Source organism: Melanaphis sacchari, unplaced genomic scaffold (genome assembly GCF_002803265.2).
Source record: "Melanaphis sacchari strain LSU unplaced genomic scaffold, SCAv2.0 Contig1_pilon_pilon, whole genome shotgun sequence".
NCBI lineage: Eukaryota > Metazoa > Arthropoda > Insecta > Hemiptera > Aphididae > Melanaphis > Melanaphis sacchari.
In genome coordinates this window covers 2,277,515-2,290,860 of record NW_020270976.1, presented here as the reverse complement: position 1 = coordinate 2,290,860, position 13,346 = coordinate 2,277,515, and the positions used below count along the sequence as shown (strand labels likewise).

General features: G+C 25.8%; 3 protein-coding genes across 4 annotated transcripts; 1 reads left to right on the top strand and 2 right to left on the bottom strand.

The window, feature by feature from the left end:
- Window positions 1-1,732: 1,732 nt before the first annotated feature.
- On the top strand, window positions 1,733-8,888 carry LOC112593093. The gene is made up of 12 exons (XM_025337361.1): window positions 1,733-1,902; window positions 2,021-2,232; window positions 2,300-2,497; window positions 2,811-2,912; window positions 3,131-3,268; window positions 3,330-3,511; window positions 3,824-4,070; window positions 4,662-4,787; window positions 4,963-5,164; window positions 5,224-5,323; window positions 8,362-8,517; window positions 8,648-8,888. Exons 2-12 carry the CDS (start codon window positions 2,044-2,046, stop codon window positions 8,835-8,837), a joined length of 1,830 nt encoding a protein of 609 aa, XP_025193146.1. The 5' UTR covers window positions 1,733-1,902; window positions 2,021-2,043; the 3' UTR covers window positions 8,838-8,888.
- LOC112593094 (cyclin-H) lies at window positions 6,056-7,398 on the bottom strand. The gene has a single exon (XM_025337362.1). The coding sequence runs from the start codon at window positions 7,116-7,118 to the stop codon at window positions 6,216-6,218; it is 903 nt and encodes a 300-aa protein (XP_025193147.1). The 5' UTR covers window positions 7,119-7,398; the 3' UTR covers window positions 6,056-6,215.
- A 23-nt stretch (window positions 8,889-8,911) lies between the features above and the next one.
- On the bottom strand, window positions 8,912-12,855 carry LOC112593095. Of its 2 annotated transcripts, none has more exons than XM_025337363.1 (5): window positions 12,212-12,855; window positions 12,044-12,143; window positions 11,855-11,974; window positions 9,622-9,756; window positions 8,912-9,263 (listed from the first exon to the last, which is right to left on the bottom strand). In XM_025337363.1, exons 1-5 carry the CDS (start codon window positions 12,377-12,379, stop codon window positions 9,040-9,042), a joined length of 747 nt encoding a protein of 248 aa, XP_025193148.1. In that variant the 5' UTR covers window positions 12,380-12,855; the 3' UTR covers window positions 8,912-9,039. The 2 variants fall into 2 exon arrangements, with proteins under 2 accessions (XP_025193148.1, XP_025193149.1); XM_025337364.1 differs by having other exon boundaries at window positions 8,913-9,263; window positions 9,622-9,702; window positions 12,212-12,854.
- Between the last annotated feature and the right edge of the window lie 491 nt (window positions 12,856-13,346).

Below are 13,346 nucleotides of genomic sequence, written 5' to 3'. Positions count from 1 at the left end.
TAGTATGTTATTTAAAGTCTAATAGAAATCTTGATTATTTAGGGAAGTACCTATAGTAGAGTTATTTTTTAAGATAACCATATACTAGGTAACTTTATGTAATTAAATAGGTATATATTTATTAATTTATAAATTACTTATGCAGATGTTTTACATTATTGAAGGAAGGCATTATAAGAATGTTGGAATTAATAATAAGTTTTAAACTAGGTACTTCGAGTACTAAAATCAAATATAATGTTTATATATTTATATATACATATATATATATAATTGTTTTAGATTCTGAGTGGAGCAAAGAATAAATTGATTAAGAGTATCTTTTTGTTTATGAATAGACATTTCGTTATGGAAGAAAAATTTATGTGATCTTCGCTATCGATGGTAGTTTCTATAGTTTTTAATAGCAAATTAAATCTAATCGGTACCTTAGATGATCAAAAATTCCACATACCTTTCTTAATAGTAAGGAAAACTAAAAAAAATATACATCAAAACATATTAAAATATTTAAACATATTTTTTTTTTTAATAAGTATAAAATTCAAGTTAAAAATGTTAACAAAATTTAAAAATTACAATTTGAGTTATATTCTTAAAACCTACCTAGGTACCTGATTCAAAATTATAATTTGTTAGAAAATGACACTTGTGATCTTTGAAATGTATAGGTAGGTACCTACTAATAAATTATAAAACTCTGAGATGTAGTTTATACATATTTTTAAATAGAGGTTAAAGGAAAATCGCTAATACCTATATCAATGGCAATATTTAATATATACAGTTTTAACTTAGGTACTTAGAAATGTAATAATACTAATTAAAATGTACTTGTTCATAATTTGTATCGAGTTATTTAAGTGTATTACAGTTAGTTTAACAGATTTTCTAAATCCTAGTATATTTCAGCGTTATTTAAGCTGTTAAAACAAAAACAAAAAAACTTAAATTGCTTAGGTATGTTACGTTATCCTAAATATTTAAAATAAAGATTAAAAATTTTCAGTTACCATGATTTGAATTCACAGGCCTGGTCTGTATCGTTTTTAGAGTATCATTATTCATTATGGACATCAATTGTTTTTTGGAAGTAATTTTTTTACACAAGTGTAGTAATGCACATAAATTTTACACCACACAACTATATGAAATTTACGTTACCTATCTATTATCCTATTGGCCATCACAATAAAGTATACTCTTTGACCATGGTTTTAAAAAAAGTATCTATCTAAAATTGTGTCTAAACCACAGTGTTTATACCTATACTGTTTGGTGTAGACCTAGTAATACCACGATTGTTGATAGTATACTATTTTTAAACCATAGATTACTCCATGTTTTAACCGCGGGTGATATTCAACGTTTATAGATAATATTGGTAATATTATTGTTTTCTGGTGATAGGTACTATAATATTATTTGCATATCACCCATGTACACCAGTAGGCTCTAATGCGGTAAAATCATAGTATTAACTTTAGAGTATAAGGTCTACGGACAATGGGCTTAATGAATAACGCTATTAATTTGTTAGAGAAATAATAATAGAGTAAAACACGGCCTTAGAAGAGCCTATCTTCTAATATTAAATTAGGAAATAATAATCACAAATAAATTATTAAATTTTATCAATCGGTGACGACAACAAACAATATAAATAGATAATCTGATAAAAAATAAAAATATTGTTGCTTGATAATACAATATTAGGTACATATTCATGACGTTTAATATCAATAACATTTGAAAAATGCAATAAGCTAATTAAAATTTAAAAATATAAAATAACAATAAATTTGTGTTCTATGTACCCACTATAGAGTGATTTTCAAACTGGAATGTGTCACGTCTGACGGACAATATTGTTTGGACACGATTGTCGCATCATCGAATACAGTGAGTAGTTGTCGTCTGCAAGTTGAACATGTCTTAATCAAAATATGCCACTAATATCGTACAACAATATCGTATTACCTGATACATATGTAGCCAATTTTTCGACCTCTGTTTTCAGGACTTGTTGAATTTCTGGACCTGATGGCTTTCAACGTGGACACTCCGTTTTCTGTCATGGCCGATTGGTCTTGGAATGAAGTGTGCAAGTACGCCCGTGAAGCTGCAGTGTTTTTGGACGATTATGCCGCCGAGTCACTACACTGGCACGGTGGATGCATACTTCTGTATCGAGCTGGCGCCAAGAGTGTCAAGGAACTGTCATCGTTTGAGGTGAGACCGTGCTCCATGAAATTTGCCTATAACATTTTGATTGTATTGTTTTGTTTTACATGTTCAGAGTGGCAATCCAAAAGACCGCAGGTGTTTATTGGTGATTGGAAAACCTGTAGACGAACTGGTAGTAGCAATTGTTCGAGATGTTTTGAATAACAGTAATTTTAAATATTGTCGTTTTGTTGCTGGATGTGGATTTGAATCATATAGTGTTGAAAATTTGGAGAACGAACTATGCAAAATTATTTCTGCCAAGTATGAGGTACCTATTGTGTAAATTAAACCTTATATTAACTAACTACTGTATAAAAACAACTAATTTATCATATTAAATAATAAATCAATTGTTTTTGATTTAAATTTAATTAAGCTTCTGAAATGCCTATCTTAATTTATTTATAATATATTTAGTTAAATTACATTCAACTAATTATCTGATTAACTATTTATGTAACTAGATTTTTACTTATTTATTAGCTAGAATTGGTTGTTTAGAATTTAAATAACATACTTGTATAGCAATGTCACCTATAGAATTATTTATTTACATATGCTTTTGTTATATTATGTTTTAGGATGGTACAGTGGACGTAATGGATATACCAATATCATTGACTTGCTTGTCTCCTACATTATTTTTAGTGCCCCATTTACAAGACATTCCTTTGTTGATAGAAGTATGTTATAATATCTAACAGTACCTAGTGCTCCAGATATGCTCTATTTATGAAATAACAAAATTTTATTTACTCACCGTATATTTTAATTATGTTAAATAACTAGTAGTACAATTTATAACAATTATGTTTTATTAGTTAAATTTTTATGAAATTCTATAATAGTGTTTATACAAATTAATATATTTCCATTGAACATGTTTATGTTTATGTTGTAGAATAACTATGAAGTTTATGTATCAAAAATTGCTGCAACTTTAAATAACATATTTAATCATTTAAATGTGAAACATGACCTTTATGCTGTTGGACCGTTAAGTGAAGCTGTATCTCATCATTTTTCTAAAATTCAAAAAGTTTGCACTAAATTACCAATTGCATATTTTTATTTTTTATTTTTTATATCTTGTTTTTTAGGTTTTAAATACAGAATCTAGCCGCCTAAATGTCATACTTATTGATCGAATAGTTGATATGTATGCAGTTACTGATTTTGCATCTAGTTGTCCATTAGACAAAATGAACATGTTACTAACTAGATTTCCCAAAACATGTTCTGATATAGCAGTCACAACTGAACCTTTGTTACAAGACTTAAAGTATGTTAAACTCATTTTTAACATTTTATATTTATGTAAATAAGTTGTACTTATTGAATGGGTTAAATTTAAATATAAAATAAAAATTTAATATTACTTGTTAACTTAAATTAATTTTTTTTTTTTCACAAAAATAATTACTAAAAATTTATAAACTTAAAATACAAACTATTACTTATTATATTATAATTTATAATATTTGTATACAAAATAAGATATTAGGAAATGTTTGATTTCTCTGTATCCCTGTACTAAAGTTTATTATTAGTATTTGAAACATTTTTTACACAAATATTATTATTAATTTTTAAGGTACAATTCAATCAATGAACAGTTACAAGTACCGATGTGCTTAGCTCCAACGCTCAAACCAACACCAATAGTTGAATGGTTATTAACAAAAACTGAAAAGAATTTATTGGCTAGCATAAGGACTACATTAACTGAAAAATGTTCTGGGCCTATTAAAAAAACTATATCAAGGATTACACCTCAGCTCTTAGAAACTTTTTTAGATGACGAAAAGTTTAATAATAAAGAATCAATAGATTTAAAACAAGTATATATTACAATTGAAAAATATGTATTAATTGCTGTGTATACTTTATCCTACGAAAGAACAGACCTTGCCAGTGACCAAAACTCATCATATTCCACATATTCCCACTACTTACCAGCCCAAGCTCATCCCATTGTGCGCTGTTGTCATCCATAGTACATGTCAGTGCTCACTAAATGCTGTGTAGAGAAAGAACTTCACCTCAAGACGGTGTAGCTGGTTCATTCACATATATGAACAAAGTCTGTTCTTTTGTTAGATGGAGTATAGTGTATTTAATACGTAAAAATTGATTACTTATACTGTTGTTGTTGAAAAGGAAATGATATCAGAAAATTAATATTTTCAATTATCTCAACTTAAATATAAAAAATAATAAAACATTTTTATATGTTTGCTATTCTTGAGCTAAAAAAAAAACTATCAATTTTTGTTTGTGCAATGTTATTTATAATTGTCTGTGTGTAAGTTATTTTTATCGTAGTCTAAAAGTATTCAAAAAAATTAAATTTTCATTTTAGCAACAAATTTATTAATATTATTTATATCAACATTGATGATTTATCTAATTTTTAACTCGCAATATTCTAGCAAGTGCTGTGCATTTGTGCTGCGTTAAAGTCTAAAAATCTCTCAAAAATTGAACTTGCTCAAAATATTGGCAAATTATTATTGCAGAATATTTCAATGGAAAGTGACACTGACATCTTAATACAAGTGAGTTAATTATGTCTAGTAAATTATAAATAATTAATTATAGTAATAATCTTTATTATGAAAATATTAATCCAAATTACACAATACAATAAAATAAATAAATTACCTAATATATAAAGTATAAGTGTATACATATATTTAATATATTTTTCTGTTAATATTTATTTTTTAAAAGGTTATTCAATTGTTTAAAACAAGAAAAGATAGAAAATTGACTATAGAAATCCTGTTATGTATTCTAGTTCAATTATATTCAGTTGTCGATAAAGATTTTATAATGTCTGAAGAACATCAAATAAATTTAGAAAATATTATTGGTGAAGCTTTTTTTGAAGACTTGGAATATTTACCAGATTATATCATTAATGATTTAATAGGTACACAAAAACAAATTCAATAAATAATCTAATCATTTATATTTTTTTTAAATGTTTAGGAATTAATTATACATTGTTGGCTTGTCAACAAGCTGCAGAAAAATTCCTTTTTATTTTAAAACAAATAAAATTGTCAAGACAGCATTTTATCCAATACAGGTGGGTTTTCATATTGAATTACTTAACTTATTTAGACAAACAAAAATATATTAACTAATAGCTGCTATCATTAATTTACCTATATTAATTAAGTTGGCATTTTTTTAAATTAGTTAATTAAGTAATAACTTTACCAGTTACTAGCTCAGTATTTTTATTAAATCAAAAACTGTTTTGAGTAAAATCAATTTATATATTTTGTTGCACTGTAATACTATTTATTATGATGCAACAGTAAATCAGTTTTATAGTATAATTCTCAGTTAATTGTATCTTATTCTTTCATTTCCTGTCCACTAATAATTCAGTATAGACTAATTTAAAAATAAAAAAGATTTATTGATATTTTTATTTGAAAGTTAATTCATGTAGAAAAATAATATATATTTTATAGCTTAATCTATCTTTATTTATACTATGGTCTTAACATCTTTCATAACCATAAAATTATAGAAAACCCAAGCAGTTTATAACCCTGCTTGATATACTATTATTTAGAATAAAATATAGGTATATTTAACACTTCATGATAATATAACATAGGTAACTAAAGTTTGAATTATGTTTATATAATATAAATACATTTTTCACTTAAATCATATTTAGTAGAGTAATGTTATCATAAATATGCAGTTTTTATTTAAGGTTAGGTTATTAGGACGTAATGTATTACAAAGTTAGTATTTTTGTCGAATATAGCATAATATAAGAAAAATATCAAAAATTTATTGCATTTAACAAATTATATTTTATTCAACATAGGTACTTAATTAGAAAAATAAAAATAATTTTTTATTAATTTTTAATCATGAACTTTAACATTCTCATTAAAGTGTTACAAAATCATATTTTTTATTTTTACAATAATGCTAAAAAGATAGAATAATTAAAATTACAAAGAATTATTTAATGCTTCTTGTATTCTGTCTTTATACTTTTCACTAAATGGATTGTTTTCTTGGTTCCGACATTTATCCAATTTTTTGCTAATACGTGATAGTTCTTTTGTGTGATCGTCTGCTATTCTGACATGCAATATTCTTATTCTCCGTACAACTTCTATCAAATCTTTTAAATGTTCAGACCCTGTTTCACCTAATAATAAATCAGTTACATATGAATCCAAATTTTCTTTGATTTGACTTGCTGAGTGTAACACAGCAGCTAATGCCAGTTGAGACGGTGCAAATAATAAACACGCATCTGTAAATAGTAACTTGTCAATGAAACTATCAATATGAGTACGCATACGGTCTGGATCAGACATTCGCGTTCTTGTCTTAATGTCTAGAAGGAATCCTTCAATTGCCTTAAATGGATGGTGCACTTTGAGATTGTACTTAATTTGTTCCATAAGAAACAACTCGTTATTCAGTATCACTGTGGTCGCTCTCGATTGATTACCTTTGATATTAGCAACAAACTGCGCTAGTGATACATTAAACTCATCAACTTTGCATGCCAAAAACAGACACGTAACCATTATTTCTTTGGGATGATAATCCATGACTGAGTTGTACAGATAAAATCGTTTTAAATAATTTAAAGCGGTTGCGAATACGTACTTTGGCATGGTGGGTTGAAATTTGTGACAAAAATCTCTTAACATGTATTCGTGACATTTCTGTATTATATGCTCTTCATTGGCATCCAAAAAAAATGTGTTCCGCTCATCGGGACTCATGTGCGATCCGAATCTGGTGATAAACTTTTTATTGGCATCTTCTCGCAATGCATTCAAATCCAATTCGTCTTTGAATATCCAATTCATTTTTTGTGTGCTCGTTGGAAACATTTTATTTCTACTCTACTATATCGGTACTCAATAAAGTAATCACCAGAACACACAAAATTAATCGACGTTCATGGATTTCGGCTATTAAGTAAAAATTAAATTAAATTTAATGTTGAATTTAACTTATTCTAATTCGATTCAGTCATTGTTTATTATCACGACGGACAGCAAACACGACTACACGAGTATTTTGAATCGTGCGAGTTGTGTACACAATATTAAGCCATACAATACGCCAAAATTCGGTTTACTGATAACAACACTAAACTTGATAAGAAAATATTTATGATTCAATTGAGGTGGATATTATATTATATAATAGTCACAGACGTCTATACTATAATATAATATAGTACAGAAGCATGGCCGTCCCCATACATTTTTCTAGGGTTTTCTAAAGGGGGGAGAGCAAAATTAATTTAAAAATAAATGAAGATTTTTTTTTTATACATTTTATTTATAGAACATTATTATGTTTCGTCATTATTACATTAAATCATTAAATCTAGTAACATTTAAAATTCTTGGGGGGCAAATGTCTTTCCCCTCCCTGGGGACGCTCATGTACAGAAGTCTGTGTACATAGTATACACATTTATATGTATATATGAACAGAAACGGCACATATTTTCAATAATGAGTATATGAGTACGTCGTCCTCTTAAGCAATGGATCGATCCCCCTGGTATTATAATCTTAGTACACATTGTGAATTACTTTGAAAATAACCCAGAAGAAATCGTAATCTAAAAGCTCTCATAAAAATCAATTTATTTGCTAGCCATTAGGTACTTTATTACTCTTCACAAATAATACTAATAATTTATATGTATTTATGTACTAGTATGCTTAAGCCCAATACATTTGTTCTTATAAGGAATTAATTTTTTTTTTGTTTTTTTATAGTAAGATCTAAGCATTTTTTTCTAATATAAATAATGTTTTCACTCATAAACAAAAAAAAAAATGTATTGTAAAATCAATACATCCATTGCTTACCCTAAATCTAAAATAAAGTTATAGAAATTACAAGATAAGCAAAATTAAATAACTAATTACTGTTAATTTTATTTTTAAATTTCCATCCCAAGGCAAACATCTTACTAATATTAATAATAATCTACAGATACCTATGAAATGACAATTAGGCGGTTACAAAATACAGATATATTATAAGAAATTTCAAATAAAACATTTTAATATTAAATAATTAATATAAATAAATGTTGTTTTTTTTTAATAGAAAACTCTTTTTAAGAGAAAATCCATATGTGCCAGCAATCTACAGTTCTTTTGTTAAACAGCTTATGGATGATGTATGTAGTCCAATGCGACCTAATCTTCCAGTCTTAAACACCAAATCTGATGGGATAACAGATTTTATAAAATTCGGTTTCAAGTGAGTATTGTTAAGCATTTAAATTTAATATTTAGTAATAATTCATTGATTTATAATAAAATAGATCTAAAATCTAAGATTTTACTCTAGAACATTGTTTTGTGTTAATTTATTATTTTTTTTCTCCCAGTAAAATCATTAACACCGTAAACAAGCATCCACTGGACTGTGACCATTTGATCGTGTTTGTCATTGGTGGCATAAGTGGTCACGAAGTGCATTCAATTTGTGAAGCAACAAAAAATTGTGGCATTAGGGTGAGTGTAGGATCTACTAGACTGTTATCACCATATGAGGCATTGCATTCATTATTTAAATAAGTTTAATCAAACATAAAAATTCACTATATTTATTTAATAACTTAACAAGGAAAAAACACTAATAATTAATTAACATTTTTTATATGGAATGAATAAATGAGCAATATTATTTAATTTTTGTACAATTCCATTCATTATATAGTCAATAATCCCTAGTACCAATAAAAGTCAGTTGTTTATTTTGCATATTGTACTTCAAATTTTAATCAGATGTAGAATTACTGAATGAATGTAATTTTTCGATGGATAAAGATAGCTGTTCTAGACTAGCCATTAAGGAGTGCATGTTTTCTGTACCTTTGGCAATACCTTGTTCACTGAGCGGATTTGATCCGTCTTGTCTTACACCAAGTTCAAAATGTAACCATGCTAAATGCTCTTGTTGCTCACGAATAGCCGTCATTTGTTCCATACTGCAATCCTTACCTAAATGTTTGAAAATGTATTATTATTATTATTATATAAATAAATAATCTATTTTGATTATTTATACTTTATTTAATGTTGTATCAGATAAATTTAAAAATTATTGTTATTATTTGTACATGGTGTTTGTATGTGTTTTTTTTTTATACATAGGGTCATATTTATAAAGATGTGAATTAATTATAAAATATAAAAAATTGTTATGCATTTTTTTTTTTTTTTAATAAATTACTGTTAATAAAAAATACTACAAGCAATATCAGTAGAAAGAACATATTCAATCAACTTGTTTTAATTCAAATTTAACAGCCGGGATATGTGTTATTATTTTGGTTATTGGACATTCTTTACTGCTTACCAAATGCACGTAATTTCCCAGAGTGAAAATCTTCAAGTAGTTGCTGTAGGGCTTGCTCCATTTGTCTGACATCGGTCACATCTGACAAAAAACAATGATGTAGGCAACTTCTATCCATAGTTTGTTCAGAGATTACTATGTGTTTTATATGGGACAGGATTCAACAACAAAAGCAACCAACACACAAAATATGTATATATATATAAAAAAAAAAAATAAAATAAAAAAATAAATAAATAAGCTAAAATAATAAAATATATAACTTTAATAAATGGGTAGGTAAATACTTAAGTGATATTATTTATTGTGTTTTAATTATGTGCAATATATTTAAATTATTTATTATGTATTAGTTTATGAAAAAGTACACGATGGGTGTGATGAACAATAAAAAAAAAAAAAAAACTGTAGTGCACGTATAACTACTTATATCACAAAATGTGTCATATATTCATAGTTATATAGCCAATCTACATAAGCTAATTAATTAATAATATTATGCATTTATTGTTGACATTTCTTATCATAAAATAAAATGTTTAACTAGTATAATTTCCATTGTCGAAAGTCACTTAAGATAGTTAACAATATTATATTATGTATAATTGTAAACAAATCCAAATTATACACTGCCTGAACAATATTTATGAAACATTTTTAATCAATGTAAACACAAAAAAAAAAACATAATATTAAAAAAAATTTCCAGTCATGATATAAATTTCATGAAAATGATTAATAGATTAAAAGCAATACAAATTGGATTTTATTTTATTTAATAACAATTTAAATTGTTAATTTTTTTTTCCATATATGTTTCAATCAAAACAAAAACATATATTCCTTTAGACTAACCATGCAAGAGATTAAATTTGCAATGTTTAAAATTATTAAAATATAATTAAATTTTATATTATGATATACCAATGTTGTTTTATGAAAAAATTGAATTCATTATAACTACTTTTATTCACATTATTTTTAGACAGTTAAAATATTTAAATTTTTTAAATTGTATATTTTAAATGGATATTCCAAAGACTCAGTGAAAAAATGTAATATATTTTATACATCAATACATAATTATTTATTAATTTAGGTAGTTAGTCAGGTATAAGGCAAGAGGCGTTAGAATATATTTGTCTTTATTAAGTTATAAATAATTATAATCAATAAACATACACTTGAGACTAAAATATTATTTTTTTATCAAGTTAAAATTTCAAATTGTGATACAATATATAGTTTATAGACATTTTTTGAATAATAATTGTTACATACCTTCACATGTATTGAAATGAAAAAATGAATAAAAATGAAATGTATTGATCACTTAAAATTTTTTTAAGAAATTTTTAATGGGAACATTTTTGTAAATTTATTATTCTTATATTATAAAAAAGTTTAAAAATAATTATTGAGATACATTAACCAAACATTGCGAATGGAAATTTATATAAATGACTACAATGCTTTAGGTTTCCAGATAAAATTAAAATACAAAACTACTTTATTACAAATGTTATTTAGTGGGTTGTCAAAAATGCTTTAGAAAAATTATGGCCTTTAAGAACTTCACATTTCAATGCCATAGAAATTGTATTTTGATTGATGAATATTGTTGATTAAAAGTTGTTTTTTTTTTTTTTTTTTGTTAAATCAATTCATACAATATAATGTTAGTTTTTTAAAGGTGAATTTTTAAACAGGTCTCTTTATTTTATTTAACATTAATATGAAAAAAAAAACTGAATATTTTTATACATATAATTACAGTTTATTTCTATTTTGACTTGACCCATTAAAACAGAATAATATAAATTTCATTAATTGGGAATAAATTAATTTTTTAAACTAAATAAATAAAAAAAATTTATTTGGTAATTTATATACTACTGCTCTATTACTACCTAATACCTAAATATTTATGTGGGTATTCAAATTAAATTAAAATAAATCTACTTAATGATAATAGTGTTAAAATATTTCAAGATTATCCAAACTCAACGTTTCAATTATTTAAGTCCATTAAGTTTAGCGAACAACACTATTTTAAATCACAAAATATAGTATACTCTACTAAGTGTAAGTATTGTGTGTATAACTACTTATGTAGGATTAGACAAATAATAATCAATATAAGGTAATATTAATGAAACTGAAATATTTATGTAAACAAAGTATACAAAAAAATCACAATCAATTAGTATAATTTTAATGAGATTAAACGAACCTTTTTTATTTTGCAATTTATTAAATTTTGGAGGTGGCGGACGTGGTGGTTTGTAGTCATGTAGAGAACTGCGTCCTAATCTCTCATTAACACACATCAAGCGAGTCGGACCACCTATGTCTTTTATAATACAAATAAATTAAAGAATATTTTATTTTGTTTTAAAATTGAGTACTACTAAATGCATACTGGACGGTTGAGCTTGTGGTTTATCTTGTATGGATGAATTACTTGACAACCTGGCTGTAGATTTATGGCATTCGTTCTTTTGACTTTCAATAGAAAGTGACTACATTTTACAATCAACAAATAATATTAATGATGAATGAAAACATTTAAACTATAATTTAAAATTACCTTTTCACTTACATTGCTAGTCTTAGTTCGGCTGTCTGAATGGGAATGTGCTCTTGGAGGAGGCTTGGGTGTAATTGGAGGTGTAATTTGTGAAATATCTGTTGGTCTAGGTTCTTCGTCAGAAGACACCAGTTGTTCTAATTCACATTCTTCCTTTTCTATAGACATGGTCTAGTATGTTGAAGTAATTAAATTTAAATGTAAATATGAATAGCTTAATTAATATTATAATCAGTCAACAATATTTCATCTGAATTTTTTTTTAGCTGTAAAATAAAATTAAAAAAATCAATGAACAGAAGTTCCGACGACAGTGGATTAACATCAATTCAAAACTAACAAAATCTACATCAAGGCAAACGTGTTGAAAATATGAAGACCTTGGACAATAAGTTTAATTACCTACCTACTTAATAGTTAACTATTATTAATAACACTATCGATACAGTTATTTAATAATCATTGTCAATTGTTAATTGATATTAATAACTAATTTAATTTTGTTAAAGACATCTACAATAGACTATACTGCATCACAGAAAATTACATAAACAACTACCGAAACCAAAGAACCAATACCCAAGTCAAATAACAACATTGAATATTATACAAGTGATTCAGTCCAAACACTCCAAACAGCAAATAATAATAAATAACAATTGATAACAGATCTATAGTGTCTCCCAAATCACCAAAATATATTATTATCTAATGATATGAAAAATTTTAAATGATGAAGATTTATTCAGATTCGGAATATTATTATCATAGACCATAGTTATTGAATAGTTATCATGGATAGAAGTGGTAGAACAGCATAATAATTTATTATACTCTTCTAATTAATAATTAATAGTATTATGTGATATAACTGACTACGAATTAAGAAATCGTATTCGATTTAAGCTAGTTACTAGTTTAACTACCTACTTATAAATGCTCATACTTATTCAATATTTAATGATTATTAATTCTTTATAATTTTAATTAAACATTAATTAGTTTAATCAATACTCTCAGATTTTGAGAAATTAAGAAGAGGAGCTGGAGCTCAATCCGACGATCTAAAAACTGCGTTCTAAATGCAAAACAACTTAATACAGACCCGTTTCAACACTACAATAATCATTTAACT